Source organism: Phodopus roborovskii, unplaced genomic scaffold, assembly GCF_943737965.1.
Source record: "Phodopus roborovskii unplaced genomic scaffold, PHOROB, whole genome shotgun sequence".
Lineage (NCBI taxonomy): Eukaryota > Metazoa > Chordata > Mammalia > Rodentia > Cricetidae > Phodopus > Phodopus roborovskii.
Window position 1 is genome coordinate 3,035,899 of NW_026126616.1, and position 16,091 is coordinate 3,051,989.

The 16,091-nt window shown below is 48.1% G+C and overlaps 1 protein-coding gene across 1 annotated transcript in view; it reads right to left on the minus strand.

Moving 5' to 3' along the window:
* Stab2 (stabilin 2) overlaps positions 1 to 16,091 on the minus strand; it is a 147,061-nt gene that overhangs the window by 28,159 nt on the left and 102,811 nt on the right. The window contains exons 42-50 of the mRNA XM_051206213.1: positions 15,743 to 15,868; positions 14,324 to 14,397; positions 12,033 to 12,104; positions 7,569 to 7,688; positions 6,025 to 6,072; positions 4,489 to 4,572; positions 3,195 to 3,341; positions 2,472 to 2,612; positions 888 to 947 (exon numbers count right to left, since the gene is read on the minus strand). Of these exons, the coding sequence (XP_051062170.1) occupies positions 888 to 947; positions 2,472 to 2,612; positions 3,195 to 3,341; positions 4,489 to 4,572; positions 6,025 to 6,072; positions 7,569 to 7,688; positions 12,033 to 12,104; positions 14,324 to 14,397; positions 15,743 to 15,868 (872 nt within the window). The remainder of the gene's footprint in view (positions 1 to 887; positions 948 to 2,471; positions 2,613 to 3,194; positions 3,342 to 4,488; positions 4,573 to 6,024; positions 6,073 to 7,568; positions 7,689 to 12,032; positions 12,105 to 14,323; positions 14,398 to 15,742; positions 15,869 to 16,091) is intronic.

The window sequence follows — 16,091 nt, forward strand, 5'->3', positions numbered from 1 at the left end:
CGTTTCCGAAGGTCCCAGGGTGCCACAGCCAGAAGCTAGAGCACTGCACCCCAACCAGTCTGAACCCCATTTCCTTAAGAAGCAATCCAGAAAGTCAGAGTCTATGCTTTTGTTAGTGGGAAAGTAAACTTCAACGGATATCTTATTTTTGATACTTTTGTCCAAATATTTTAACTTCTCAAGACTAGCTTACATTTTTCTCACATTTTATTAAAAACATACAGTATTGAGACATGTATGATTGCTTATAAAGTTTTGAGATAAAATATATTTCAAATGTGGTGATATCTTACTTGTACAAATAAAACCTGTTTGGGGGGGGTCAGAGAATGGAGTTTGCTGCTAGCTAACCATAGAGGTCTGGAGGTCTGTACAGACAGACAGGAAGTAAGGTAGCTGGGCAGAAACAGGATATAAGCAGGGAGAAACAGGAATTCACTCTCTTGTGTGCTAAGATGCTAAGGATCTCTCAGCATTTCCCTATCCTGACATAGTTTCTTACATTTATTTATTTTCTGGAAGGTATGTGTAGAGGTCAGAGGTCAGCTTCTATGAGCTGGATTTTTCCGTACATCATATGAGTCTTGGTACATGTATGGAGGTCAAGAGGGTATCTTGTAGGAGTTTCCTTCTGTAATGTGAGTCCTTAAGATTTTCACTTTGAACATGTTGAACCCCTTAGAGAATCTGACACTCAGATCTTTTTGGGAATTGAGGACCTAATGTAGAGATTATAGACTGTGCTTTGTGGGGAACCAAGGTCCTTGGAGCTCTTTGGGGGACTGATCAGTGTGGGGTGCCTCTCACAGGTACAAACACAAGCAAAACTAGCAGAGCAGAGTTCCAGGTGGGCTGTTCTCAAGCTCTCTTTCCCCTTACTGTCTTACCTGTATTAACTTGCTGAATCTGGTATATCCATTGCTCATTGCCACTGTAGTAAGATTTTGCTGCAAAGATAAGAAAGGACATAAAACCTTTCATCTTTCAAGTGTGTCCAAACATCTGATATTATGACATGACATCGCCATCTACAAAGATCACACTTGACAGCTGTACAGGGAAAGCTGGGCACTGCACCTTCTATGGCTGGAGGATGGTACCTTACTGAGGTGGCTACTCTTATTCAAGAGACAGACATAGAACAAATCTAATCTAAGTAAGTTTGTTATTTTGTGTTGGGCCACATTTATGGCTACCCTGGGACACATCTGTAGGTTGAACATGCCCACTTTTGACAACTGAGCACTTTAACAACCCAACTGCATACAATGGTGGTAACCCAGCAGGGGCTGGGGTGCCCATTTGGCTCATTAGCAACCATCGGAGCTTTCTTCTGTCCACGATTTTCTGTACTGCAGAGGTTGGAAAGCTGGACACATTTCCCAAACTCCCTTGCAGCTAGGAGCCCATAGGCAATGCAATGTCAAGCACACCTGAGGATCTGTTGGTGGAAAGTGACAATACGAGGTACAGCTAGCTGGGACCCTACGCCTCCTGGAGCACAGTGGTGTGGTTATGAGCAGTTCAGTCTCTATTCCCCTGGGAGGAGAGGCTGGAGAGGCAGAATTGGCAGAGCTGTAACTGTCACAATGTCCCTAGGGTAAGGTAGAGGTCCTGTTTCAGGATTTTCTAATTTGTTTTGTTTCTACCTGTGTAGCATGGAAATTAGACTTTGGCCTCTGGAAGATTTATTCACATACACAGCATCTTAAAAAACTCCCCTTTGTAAGTGAAGTTTAGTGGATTCTGCTTCCGGCAATGAAGGAGAGTGGCCAATACTAATAACTAAAATGAAGTGGGGCCTGGTGGCTGAGCCCTGTAATATTAGCTACTTGGGAGGCTGAGGCAGGAAAGTGAAAAGTTTGAGGCCTATCTGGGCTGCAGAGTGGGTTTAAGAGCAGTCTAAGCAAATTAATAAGGCCTTGTCTCAAAATAGAAGATGAAAAAGGTTGATTTTGTACTTCAGGAAGGAGTATGCTTACTATGTACAAGGCCCTATGTCCAATCCTCAGTACCAAAAATGGAAATAAATACGTGAATAAACAAATAGTTAAAACTGTTCTTTCTGTCCATTAAGAGGAAGTTTAATTCTAGGGTTAGCTTTAGGGATATCTAATTATCTACTTTCCCCTCTCCTTCCTCTCCTTCCTTCTCCAAATCTACAAAAGGTAACTTTCCCTTGTGAACACTAAAGAAGAACATGCAATTATTTACTTTAAAACATTTGTTAGGAGGTAGGTTTTTACTGCACTGGCAAGATTGGCACGCAACTCCTGGGCTCAAAGGAGCCTTGTACTTGAAGCTGCCGAGTACTGGGACTGTGGCACACACCACTGCCTCCAGCTAAAATCCACATACTGACTTAAACAAACTTTGTTTGGAGCAACAGATGACAATGGTCCAAAGTGATGCCTCCAGCCGGGCTTACCAAACAGACACCGCGTGCTGGAGGGTGACACTGGGGTACCTACCAGAACCCTGCCTGAAGCATCTTTGGGGGTCACAATCAAGTGCTGGGGTGACAGCAATTTGTCTATGATGTGGATGACGCCATTGGTGCTGATGATGTCACTGGACAGGACCTTGGCCTTATTGTTGATGTATACAGTATCCTGAAGAGAAGCGGAGACGCAGAAGACATGAGCATAGAGAGCCCTCACAGAAGCCTTCCCCACAGAGTGGTCCGTGTGCCTGAAGCACATCAGTTACAATGGTCCTACAAGGGAGGCGGGGATGAGAGAGAGCGTGGTCTTCACCTGTGCCGTTAACAGCAAGTGATAAATATGTCATCAGCCAACTTACTTCAACACAATTCTGAAAGCTCCCAGCACAAACAGCTCACAGTTGGCGTCTAATTAGTGTGTCCTTGACATCACCCATCCTCCACTCCGTCTGTGCTGTCTGGAGCTGCCTTGCCTCTGAGTCTGAATTCCAATTCAACTGCTTCTTGCTATGTGACTTTGAACAAGCTACTTGCTCTCTTTGAGCTCAGCCTCCACATTTGGAAATTGGGGACAGCGATGGTATCCCCACCATGGGGCTGCTGCATAGACTGGGTCAGTGCATGCAAAGTCCTTGGTAGATTTCTAAGTAGCCCTGCAGTAGAAATCGCTCAGTGGTTGGCTGTCCACACTGCTGCCATCACTCCAGGAAGGGTGAGGACAGCACACCCCTCCCGGACTGGCTGCCCTTACCTGAGAGACAGAGATGGAGATGGGCTCGCCTTGGAGGGTCACGGCATTTGTGGTTCCTTTGAGATTTTCCAGCAGCAGCTGTTGGCAGGCGACCACGTGGTACCGAAGAACCTGAGACATGAGGCCCTGCTGACCCCAGTCTTTAATCTGGAATTAGGCCAGGGAGGTTGGTCAGAGGCAGGCGCCTGTTGCTAGAACATTCTTTTGGCCCTCCTCTTTCCTACACTCTGAGGAGATAGTGTCTGGTCAGGCAAGGGTGAGGATTGGGGGTGGGAGGGGCCTCAAGGGGCCTCTGGGGCAGCCTGTCACAGCGCTGCTTGCTTGAAGGACGCCAGAGTCCTACAATGCTCCACAGAAAGGAACATTCTTGGGAATTATGCTAGGAGAGTCCATGGGAGGGCCCTCCTTGAGAGGAGGCAGGATTAGGTCTTCAGGATGGAGAGGTTGTGGTACATTTCAATTTGGATTCAAAATACGAAGAATACAATTATGAGGTCACTGTAATAAAAAGATCACCAAACTCCAGATGGTGGTGGCACAGGCCTTTAATCCCAGCATTTGAGAGGCAGAGGCCGTTGGATGGAGGCCAGCCTGGTCTACAGAGCAAGTTCCAGGACAGCCAGGGCTACACAGAGAAACCTGTCTCAAAGAACATAACTTTGTTTCACTCCTTTGAGGCTTTAAGTTAAAATAACCAAATGTCAAATGATTTTAAACACTAAGCTTGTGTCTTTGCTTTGCTGGCACCTAAAATATTGCATAGAGAGAGGGCCGTGAACAAACCCCTCTTCCACCACTGTACAACGGGGATGGCATTCGGCTCTAAGTCTGACGTGAGGGTAGACAGGGTGTGAGTAGGCCAGGCTCCACTCTGCATGTAGTTGTCTATTTAGTCGTTGGTTGATTAATAATGTCTATAGGTGGTCTGACACAGGGCACAGTAATTGGCCGAGCAGGGAAGGCTCTGGTATTTCCTGCAAGTCCAGAACTATTTAAATCCCTTGAACCCCGAATCTTCTCTGCCTACCCCACTTTTTTTATTGGTCTCTAGCGAGTTTGGATTCCTCGATCACTTGAGACTTCTCCAACTTCCCACTGTGTCTAGGCTTTAGGAAGCCTAGGACCAGTGGTGCCCCAGACCCACAGGTCTGCCAGGGGTCTTCACAGACAAGAAGCCCCTTCTATTGCTAGTCAGCTCGACCTGCGACTGAATCTCTTGTCCGCAAACATCACCATGGTGGGTTCTAGGCCACGCCTTTCCTCAAGCCTTTCTACAGTCCCAGCTGGTGCTCACCCTGGGCTCCTGATTGAAGGAATCCGATGAAGGTGCGAACACAGTGAAGGGTCCCGGTCCAGCCAGCTCTCGGACAGCATGCTCCTGCAGGGAGTCAGGTGAGGTCATGTCTCTCTTACACAGACAAACTTGGTGGTTTCCTCTCTCACAGACACAGGCCGAGGCTCCAAGGTAGGCCAGAGACTGTTTTTGTCTCAAAGCAAAACCAGATTCTATGCCATCAAAATTGTATTATTTCTAGTTATAGAATCAGCATGTGGCTATTAGAATAACAGTTCTGAAAGCAGAGTTCTGAAAGCTACAACTCCCCCATGACCCCATAAAGATGCTGCCTGCCTGCCTCTCCTCCCTTCCCCTCTCCTGCCCCCTCCACTCCCCCCTCTTCTCCTCTCCACATGATGGTACACTGTGATAGTCACATGACTAATAACCAGGATGACATCTAGCTGTCATCTTGCCATCCTAAGATGGGAGGGCTGTTGTGGCATTTGCTCTGGCCCCTCACACCTCCCTTTTCAGTGCATCTGGGCTTTATGTGGATGGTTCCCAGAAGGCCAGCATGCTCTCAGCTAGCCATCCCGCTGTGAGAGTTTATCTTGACCGGCAACCTAATTGGGTTAAGCAGCCCCCAGGAGCCTGAGAAGTTCACTTCTGGATGTGTCTGAGAGGCCATTTTCAGAGACAGAGGTGACTCTGAGGTCTGACCTAACGGGACTTCCCTGACTTCCGCCAGGACCCATGGCATGCTGGAGGTGGAAGATGGGAGGTGGGGATGGGCTGAGCAGGAGAGTGTCCCTGGGAGCTGCATCTTCCGGGATGGGTATGCCTAGCCTGTGTTCTCTGCTTCCTGTCCACCATGACAACGCTCCTCGGGCACACGTTCCCGGCACTACGGTGTTCGGCTTCACAAGGGCCCAGAAGCACAGAGCTTTGTGAAGCTTTCCTCCCTCAGGTTGTTTATGTGAGGTGTGACAGCTCGTGACCAGGCAACTCACACCCAACAATGTCTCTTTGTCCATTGCTGCGACAGAATTTTCATACAGTCACTGTCACCGAACTACAGGATATGTTCTGAGAAATTCGATCTCAGGCCATTTTGTTATGTGTGAACACCTACTCCTCAGTGACTCACAAAGACCAAGCACTCAGGGTAAGAGCCCTGTATGACGCATTCCTAATCTTTCCTATGGTATTTTTGCTGTACCCTTTCAATGTTTAGATGTGATGAGAGTCACAGATGCTAATGGCTGTGGGACTGATTACACCTAAGGCTTGAGAGACAGAGCTCACCAATGATCAACCCCTCAGCTGGTACCGTAAATCCTCCCTGACTTCAGAGGCTACAGCTTTATCTTAGATCTTGCTGGAGACCTGGAATGTTGACATGTGTATCCATACATGTGTATACACACATATAGTTCAATATATACACACAAATATACATAGATTCACACACACACACACACACATTCTAGTGGTGGAAATTGAATGCAGGGCTGACACACACATCTCAGAAGTAGACAGACCCTTTCTTACCTGTAACTGGAAGAAATACTGGGAGGTTGTCGGGCTCTTGGGAAGTTCCTGCAAACAAAGACAAGGAAATGTCATGTCAGCTGGGAACCACACACAAGAATATAGAGTTGTATGGGACAATTTCTCCACCAGAGACCCATTTGATGGGTCTCTTCCAGTCTCACTGAGGGGCTTGTAGCTGATGCTCAGGAAGACCGAGGGACACAATGAACCATTTCTGGGACCTTATTTGATTTACAAGAGAAAGATTCAACCATCCTTCAAGGCACAGAACTTTACAAGAACTTCAGATGGAACTCAAATCTTTACAAAGCATACCAAATATAGTTGAAATCTTGTAAAGGCCAGTTATTATTTATGGCAGAATTGGCCTCCCTGACAACAAGAATGTTTAATCAGTCAGAATGGTTTGGGCTCTCTGTAAGACAATTTTCTTAGTGTTTATAATCTGGAGAGACTAGAAAGTACCACACTGCTTCTCCTCTATGTGCAGGTGAATGGCATTTGTCCACATGTTCACACACATACCACAGGTATATACCACACCTCCCCATACACCCCCACACATGCACGTAAACACACGCCCATATACCCACACATACCCCGCACAGATATGCCACATACCAGGCACACACACATTCCTCAGATCCTCCCGTCTACCATATGCATACCATAAATACACAACACACACATTCCATATGTCACAGCCCCATAATCTACAACCCCACATACATCTCAACACTAATCACTCACACACGTACACACCCAGACATCCCGTATACATGCATTTCATACAACACGCGCCCATCATGCACTACACATACTATTTACCACAAATATACCATATACAATACAGGCACAAATAGACAGACGGACACACACACACACAGATCATATCCCACAAATACATCATACTATACACATACCTCACATGCTACACATACCATATACCACAAATACACCATACACCACACACACGGACACATACACCATACATCACATGTGCATACACCACATGTTCCACAGACATGCTCCGGACTTCACATACACGCCATGAGTCCACACACCACCTGAAGTATGTCATACACAGTCACCACATGCTATACGCATATGCCACACCACACATACATCTCACATACATGACACACTCAGAATGTCACCACATTCTGTACACCCATATCAGACATATCACACATACCACATGCATCTATTCACACGCCAACCCAAAGCATGGCCCGTGTTCCTGACACCCACCACCACATGTAACTGTGTAAGAACCCGATAGAGCTGATGTCCTTGTCATTTTCTTTTCCAAACTGGGAGTGAAGCATAAAGAAGTGGCATCACTTGCTCCGAGTCACAGAGCTGGATCCAGACCCAGGTGTTTCTGACTGCAGAGCTTTGTCAGTGTTAATGGTGACGCCACCCCCTTCCCAGGCCACAGGAATTTCCCTGGGTGGATAGAGCTCTTTCATTGTCCTGGGAACCCTGGGCACAGCCATTTGGGAATGCAGCTTCCTTCCTGGAGACTTGTTGCTAGTTACCCCATAGATGCTGCCGCGGCAGGTGAGTCCGTCCCCCGTGTAGTTCTGCTTACAGGTGCATATCCTCTGATCTTGTTCAGTGTGGGTGCAGATAGCCAATGGGCTGCAGCCGCCATTATTCTGGTAAAGTTGTCAAGAGGTAGTGGAGGGGCTCAGTCAGACCGGTAAATTAGCCAACTTTGTTAATATTTGTTAAGCAATTTTTGTGTTAAGATTTATAATTTGAGGGATGTGGGTACAGTTCAGTGGTAGAATACTTGTCCGGCATGCGGAAAGCACTGGACTGAATCCCTGCCAACATACACATGCACACGTACACACATGCATGCATGCACATATGTGAACACACACAAATATACTGCACACACTTTCCCTCTTAGTCTTCAACTTTGATCTGTCTTCATTGCCTTTCCTGGACTTGCCTTACAGTACCTTGCTTGTTGGCAGCCTCACATCCCAAGACCACAGGATTGTTCATATAAGCAGGTCTCCAGCCCTCTATGGGTAAGTAGCCCTCATGTGTGACAGTTCCCATCTTTAGGCCAAACTCTGGTTGGTCATAGGAAGGATGACAGAAAGCCAGTATAAAACAGAACCCGTTGCCTTGCCCTTGAGAGCAGGTAAGATGTGGAAGAAGAGGCTAACATACAAAGCACAGCCGAGTGAGCCTCCACGGCAGCCTCTGCACAGGCTCTGAACCAGAGCAGACTCCAGTGAGGAAGGAGCTTGGAGCCAGGAAGAGAAAGCTCCAGTGAGGAGCAGAGGAGCCGCTCAACAGGCTCAACCCCTGCTGCTGGGAAACCTTCCTTTCCCTACACGGTTTTCCAAAACTACTTGCTGACTACGATGGTGGTCAGCACCCCAGAATCCCACCCTGGGAGTACACTTCTATTTGCTGCTTAGAAAAGCAGACACCAGGGGACATGAAGCTTCCGGCCAACAACCCCAGACTCTGACAGCTACAATACCCAGCATGCTCCAAGACCACACAGGAGAGATCTTTCTTGTCACATCCCTACGAGCCCCTGGTTATTCCTCACCACGAGGCCACTTGCTCATGGGGTTCTGGATATCTGTTCTCTGACCACACAGCCCACTCCTTCCTGCATTCACAAAGCCCTTCCCCCGAAACCCACACTATCGCTAGCACTGTGTACCTCTCAGAGCCTTCTTCCCCTCTTGGGAAGCTTTATACTCTCTCTCTCTTTCCCTCCCTCTCTACGCACCCTCCTCCTGTCTCTTACCCTCATTTTCACTTCTACTCACTCAGCTGTGTTATGATACACCAAGAAGGCCTGTACCACAAGTTGACATCTTGATCCTGGGTCTCCAGAGTGGGAGGATTAAATTTCTGTTCAAGCTACCTGGCCTCCAGGATTCTATTGTGGTGGCACTAAAGGGAAAGATGGGTTGGAATAGGAGAGTCCTGCATGGAAGGTCCTGCTGCCTGGCTCTTAGTTGTAGGACTTGGGGAGAAATTCATGGTTCTTAGGCTGCTTCACAACTGTTTTGTTTGCTCACCCCAATGTTTAAAGAGTTTTCATCCTGTTCTTTGAGTTATTACCATCATTTAAAAACTGGAAAAGTTCACATGAAAATTTCTGTTGTTCTTGTACAGCTAATGCTGGCTGGCATTGCTCCAGGCCACGGAGATCTGAAGCTCTGAGACAGTACTCATTAGAGAGGAACCAAGTTCCCATCTTCCTGCTGTGGGTCCCTGTCCAGCCCCCATGGCCCTAATGACTTTGGAACTGAGAGCTAACTCCTGAACATATGCTTCCAAAAGGACACCAAAGAACTCTGCGCCTCCGGGGCAGACGTGTCATGAGTGTCTTGGCCAACACAGCATGTAGGAACTGCCATCAGACAGAGCCACCTGGAGTTGTCCTAACAGCAGCCCTACACCCCTGTATTGTCTGCACAGTCATTGCACACAGAGGCCATTGTTCTCTTGAGCTTGCCAGACCAACAAGGAGGCCAAAGGACCTGTTTGGAGGGCCAGTCTATTTGGTTCTCGGAGCGTCAGCTGGCCATGCTCAGGCACAACAAGCCACCCAAGTGTTTGGTCCATAGTGTGGGCCTAGGGTAGACACATGGGTTTGGGCTCTGTGTGTGTCAAGCACTGGACCCATGATCTCCAATAAGGATCTCTACTTCTGTCAGCCACAGGCAGGAAGAATTGTACCACTCAAACATGGCTGGTCCTTAAGCCCCAAGTGGCCTGTCATTATTTTCACAGATGTCACTAAGGGTCTTGAGATGATCCTTAAACTCACAGGTGCCTGTAAGAGCAGAAGACAGGGATGGAGGTGAAGAGAGCAGAGGGCGTGGTCTGCAGCCAGGACCACTGGAGCCACCAGCAGCTGCAACAGGCAAAGGAGGGCTCTGCCCACAACATTTCGGCAGCATCCTTACTCACACCGACTTTAGAGCTTAGCCCTGGGAGCCATATATAAATCTCTGTGGCCTGCCTGTGATGAAATTGTAAGCAGCCCGGCTGTGATGGTTAGTTTTAACTGCCAATGTGACACCGTCTAGGATCACCCGGCGGGGGGTGGGGGGGAGATGGGGCTCAGTTAGGAGCTGTTCAGATCAGGTTGTCTGGCAGGCACACCTATGGGGGACTATCTGTTTTTAAAAATTATTTATTTATTTTCATGTGTATAGGTGATTTGCCTGCATGTATGTTTGTGCACCGCATGTGTTCCTGGTGTAGGGTCCTCTGAGACAGGCCGTGAGCCGCCAAGTGGCTCCAGCAATGGAACCCTGGACCTGTGAAGGGCAGCTGGTGCTCTTGACTGGTGAGCATCTCTCTGGCCCCTGTGGGTGGGTTCTTAGGTTGATGAAGGGGGATGGTCTGCCCACTGTGGGTGGTGCACCCTCTAGGCGGGTGGTCCCGAACTGTATGAACGGGAAAGGCGAGCTCAGGACAGGAGAACGTGTTAGCCCATTGCCCTCTGACCTTGGCTATGGAGGTGACGTCACCAGTTCTGTCAAGCCCCCGCCACTGTCACTTCCCTGCAGGGATGGACCCAGAGGAACCCTTCTGCCCAAGTGTGCTTTGTTAGGGCATTTTATCATGCGGCCGTTCTCAGCTAGAGCCCTTTCATCAGGAACCTGGGTTAGTTAGCCCTTGACCCACTGTTATCAGGAGAACTAAATGAGAGAAAGCATAGAAACCAAGTTGCACATTTGCACATTGCGTTGATACAGGCTGTCTGAGGCCTGGATGACCACAGCGCCCCGGATAGGATGTGTCAGGGCATGAAGCTTACGGAACCTTGTACTCCACGGCAGGCATGGGCCTGGGGTGGGTTGAACAGCAGTAGACAGCTTGTCCAGTTTCAGACTCAGATCCTAATATGGATCCCATGAGCTAGTCTGCAGTCACACGTCATGGGACAACCAGAAGATATATTTTGGTAGGGGATGGAGGCAGCTCACAACAGGATTGCCATGAGGTTGTGATTGTACAGAGTCATGACGTTCATGTTCCTGGGCCCTCAGATCTCTCTACATGTCTACTGATAAAGGGCAACATATCTGAAGTAAGTTGGACCTGTTAAAAACATTGTGTGTTCTCTTGAGCACATTCTTAGTATCTCAGAGATAGCTTACGCAGGAAAGACACAACAAATCTGCGGAGTAGAAGCTATGGTTCAGGTGTGTGTGTGTGTGTGTGTGTGTGTGTGTGTGTGTAAAAGATAGGAAAACTGACAGTGAATGTGGCGGGTTTTGTTTTGTTTAAACGAGTGGATTTTAAGAGCTGTTTTAGGTTTACAGGATAACAGAGTGGAAACTGTAGACGTTCCCATAGCAACACCATCACTCCCCGGGCTTCCCCATTACCAGCGCCTTGTGTTTGTTAGCTGCACATTTGTTGCAATCGAGGCACTGATATTAAAGTCCATAGCTTGCATGTTGGCCCACTCTTGCTGGTGGACACTCTGTGGGTCTTGACAAATGTGTAACGATCAGTGTGCCCAACACCCAAGCTTCATGCAGAGTAGTTTCCTAGCCCGAAGAACGTCTCAGGTCCCCCTTCGTCATCCCCTCTCGACTCCTGGCCAGCGACTGAGCTCACTGACCCTGCAGCCTTTCTTCTCCACACGTCTGGGGAAGGTCATGGTTAGTCTGAACTGGCCCCTGTCCTTCCCCATTCAGTACATAAAACACAAACTCAGGCAACATAGCAGCATTCTGTCACCAGTCACTGAGGCTGGGGGACCAGATTTTAGGCTTGTTAGCTGACTCCTGAATGCTTCTTAGCACTCCCTACACTTAGGGAAAGTAACCACGCTGCTTTTGGAAGGCCTGCATCAGAGGAATGCACCATGATATCGGCACAACGGGAGACGTGAGCCCTATTACCCAGAATCAGTTCTGAGACTAGAACACTTGGCCTCTGTGTTACCTAGAAGGTGGGAGAAGGCTCCAAGGCCTCGGGCCTGGACGCATACTCACGGTTAAGCAGACATTGATGAGTGTGCAGGTCTTCCCATCGCCAGTGTACTTTGGCAAGCAGTTGCAGACGGCCTGTTCAGGAGCAGAGGCAGGTTAGTGCGCTGGATCTCAGACTTGAATTGGATTGTAGAATGGCAGCATGAGAAGGGACTGGTTTGTTTGTTGCTGTTGTTGTTAATACCGAATCTAGTATACTTGAGTACTAAATCTCACAAACATGCCGTCATTATTGCCTGGATACCTTCTTTTTTGAAGGGTAGGTTCAGGGGAAGAAAGCTCAGCTGTAGTAATGTCCTGTGTTCACCAAGAATGGTGAGCACTGCTAGCATGTGCTGAGGGGAAGCCTTTGCAGCCCACAGGAGATAGGCAGGGAAACAAGCCGTCACCCGTTTGGTGGACAAGGAAGGCAGCTGGGAGCTGGAGGAAGGGGATCCTGTTTGTGGGGGGTTGGGATGCACAGGTGGGGCTAGCCAGGGCAACCTGGGCAGGCTTCTACTTCCTCCTTCTTTCACCACGGCCCCGGCCTTGTCCAAACCTTTCCCAGCAGGCCTAGCGGCCATCTCCTCTTAACTGGAGCTGTATTTCAGAGCTCAGTTCCCCACCACTGCCGCCTAGGTCTGTAGGAACACTTATGGAATACAAGTACAGTTCCCTCACTCCATGCATATAGAAACTCTGCCGAGACATGGGTGCATGTGAGGGAAAGTCCAGTAGAGGCTGCTGAGACTTCCTGATAACTAGTGCGCGCGCACATACACACACACACACACACACACTCACACACACACTCACACACACACACTCACACACACACACACACACTCACACACACACACTCACACACACACACTCTCACACACACACATCACACACACTCTCACACACACTCACACACACACTCACACACACACTCACACACACACACTCACACACACACTCACACACACTCTCACACACATCACACACACACTCACACACACTCTCACACACACACTCACACACTCTCACACACATCACACACACACTCACACACACACATTCTCACACACACACTCACACACACACTCACACACACACACACACACTCACTCTTCTTCCAAGCTGTTGTTTTCTAATTTAGGGTGCTTTAGTCACTTGCTTGAGCTGCCTGTTGATGGACGCAGCGCTGCAGCCTCTAAGGCTCAGTGAGCTCCGAGGGACACTTCTTGGGTATCTGACTTGTTACCCGGTGTCTTGATGCATGACTGCCCTGCCTGGCTGAGGGAGGCAGAGTGCAGGTCGTCTCCACTGCAACTCTTATTTCCTCACTCTCCTAAATCCACTTGCTCCTAGGCAGCCGCACAGCTGTCTGTTGGGGCCATGTCAATGGCAGAAGTCTGAACTGTGAGCCCCTGGCGTGTGCAGTGCTCTAGAGCCTGGGGCCAAAGAAAAATGGGAGCAATGCTGGGTTTTGGAAAGCTCAAAGAAAGGGGAACATTCTAGAGAAACTTCCAGTTGCTTCTAGGATCACAGAGGGTTTGCGGGCGAGTACACCCCACTTTTACAAAGCTTTTTTCCTAGTCCCTGTCCCTCCTCATCCATCTGCTTTCCCCCCAAATTTCCTCTTGTGCTTTCACTGTCTACTGATGGGAGATGTCATTCTGTAAATGTGTTTCTCTAATTGGTTAATGAATAAAGCCCTGTTGGCCAACAGAAAAGCAAGATAGGCAGGACTAGGAGACAAGGAGGATTCTGGGAGATGTAGTAGAGAGGAGTCAAGATGTAGGATGTGAGAGGAAAGAGAGGCCTGGACTCTCTCTCTCTCTCTGTCTGTCTCTCTCTCTCTCACTGTCTTTCTCTCTCTGTCTCTCTCTCTGTCTCTCTGTCTCTCCTCTCTCTGTCTCTCTCTCTGTCTCTCTCTCTCTGTCTCTCTCTCTCTGTCTCTCTCTCTCACTGTCTTTCTCTCTCTGTCTCTCTGTCTCTCCTCTCTCTGTCTCTCTCTGTCTCTCTGTCTCTCTCTCTCCTCTCTCTCTCTCTGTCTCTCTCTCTCTCTCTCCTGTAAGACCACATGGAAACACTTAGATTGATAGAAATGAGTTAATTGCTTAGGCAGAGCTAGCCAATAAGAAGCTCTAGCCATTGGCCAACAGCTTTATAACTAATAAAGTCTCTGTGTGTTATTTTGGGGTTGACGCGGCTATGGGACCAGACTGGTTGTGACTGGTCCAAGGTCTGTTCTGCACTTCTACCCTTAGGCCTGGGTCTTAAGACTCTGGGGTTTCCTCCCAAGAAAGCTGAAAGAGGCGGCTTACCTGATTGGGCCCTGTCTGTGTGCACTCTGCGTTCTTGTCACAGCCGCCATTGTTCTCCAAACATGGGTTTATTTCTTTAAGACAAAAGTCAACATGTGTTATGAGTATCCAGCTTCGTTTCCATGAAGAGGCCTTTTGAGGGATTGGAGGTGACTTGGATAGCTGATTAAGAGCAGCAGGGGTCAACGTGGGACTCGGTTTTCTGGAACTTCAGAGACAGAAGTAACTTGGGGGCAGGGATGGTTTCTCAAAACTGCTATCCTGGCTCTGGGTTGGGCTAATTCTAGAAAAGGCAACATCTGTGGGCTTAAATCTGACCCTGTGTGGAGTGGATATGAATGTTTTGAATGAGAATCTTAGCACCCAGTCCCCTAGTGCAGCCACTGAGGAGACGAGAGGGTTAAAACAATCATTTGCAATGCTATAAAGACTGGTTTAGAGAAGACTCATCAAGAGACGCTCACTTCAGGCCATTCTGAGGAGAAGCAGATGTTAAAGCTCCTCTCCACTGACTAACAGCAGCAAAGGAGAAATGACTATCACCGGATAACTCGGTAGCGCTTTGACCTAGCAGTCAAAATGTGTGTCATAAACAAGGGCCAGATGGAGACCTTGAGACCTGTGACAACCAGCAAAGGACATGTGACTTTTGTGACATTTTGGCCTTGAATATACAAGTGGAATCTAGTAATAAATAAAAACCCTCAAACCCCAAATAGAGCAAAGAGAAATACAGCAAAGAGCTAAGGCACTAAATGTAATATGCAGTCCCCCCAAAGACCCCACACTAGAGAAGTATTGGGATAACTGATAGAATATAATTAGAAAAAGTACTAATAATAATCAATTTACAGCAGTCAGGAACTGTGTGTGGCTACATCACAAGCAACCCTCACTTTTAGGAAACATACACTCAGTTATCAGGGACAAATATAACATGCTTACACAGCTTCGTCTCAATGACTAGGGAAAAATATGAACGTATACAAGAGAGCAAAGGAAGAAGTGAGCAGCAGACGTCAATGAGCAACTTTGGGTCAAGAGCACATGGTTCTTTCAGCGTGAGTTAAACTTCCAGGGCACACCTCTAAGTCAGAGTCCCTGCCTCTAGGCACATGTCCTCTGCAGTTTTCTAAAGTAAAGACGTGCAGCATGATAAACCAACGAAGTCCAAAACGTCAGTTTCCACTAGAGTTTTTAAATGGAAAAGGTCTCTCCTTCCATTTCAAGTGAATTCTTTCGCATCACATGCTTCATACCCCTGTGAGTACATCATTTCCACACCCTTGGGCTTTTCTGCCAAGGCATACCATATTACGATCCCAGCAGCAGTCCTGACTTAAGAGCTCATATGCTAGAACATTTTAACAGGGCTCTACCTGACACCATTTCACCGGATGGATAGGGATGGTCACCTACCGAGACACACGATACCATCGCCTGTATAGCCTGCCTTGCACACACACACCCGGCGTCCTGGGGTGGTTCTTTTACAGACAGCCTGGGCAGAGCATCCCCCATTGCTGATCTCACAGGCATTGATGGCTGCAGAAGAGGAGAGAGACAACTTTTGCATACTTGAGCCACTGATAAAAGGAAGTCTTTAGAACAACTCCAGAAGGCATTGAATCAATGTGGTTAATTACTCAACACAGAAAGTGTGCTGGCTAGTTTGATCTCAACTTGACACAAGATATGGTCATCAGAGAGGAGAGACCCTTGATTGAGGAAATATCTCCATAACATCAGGGTGTAAGCAAGCCTCTAG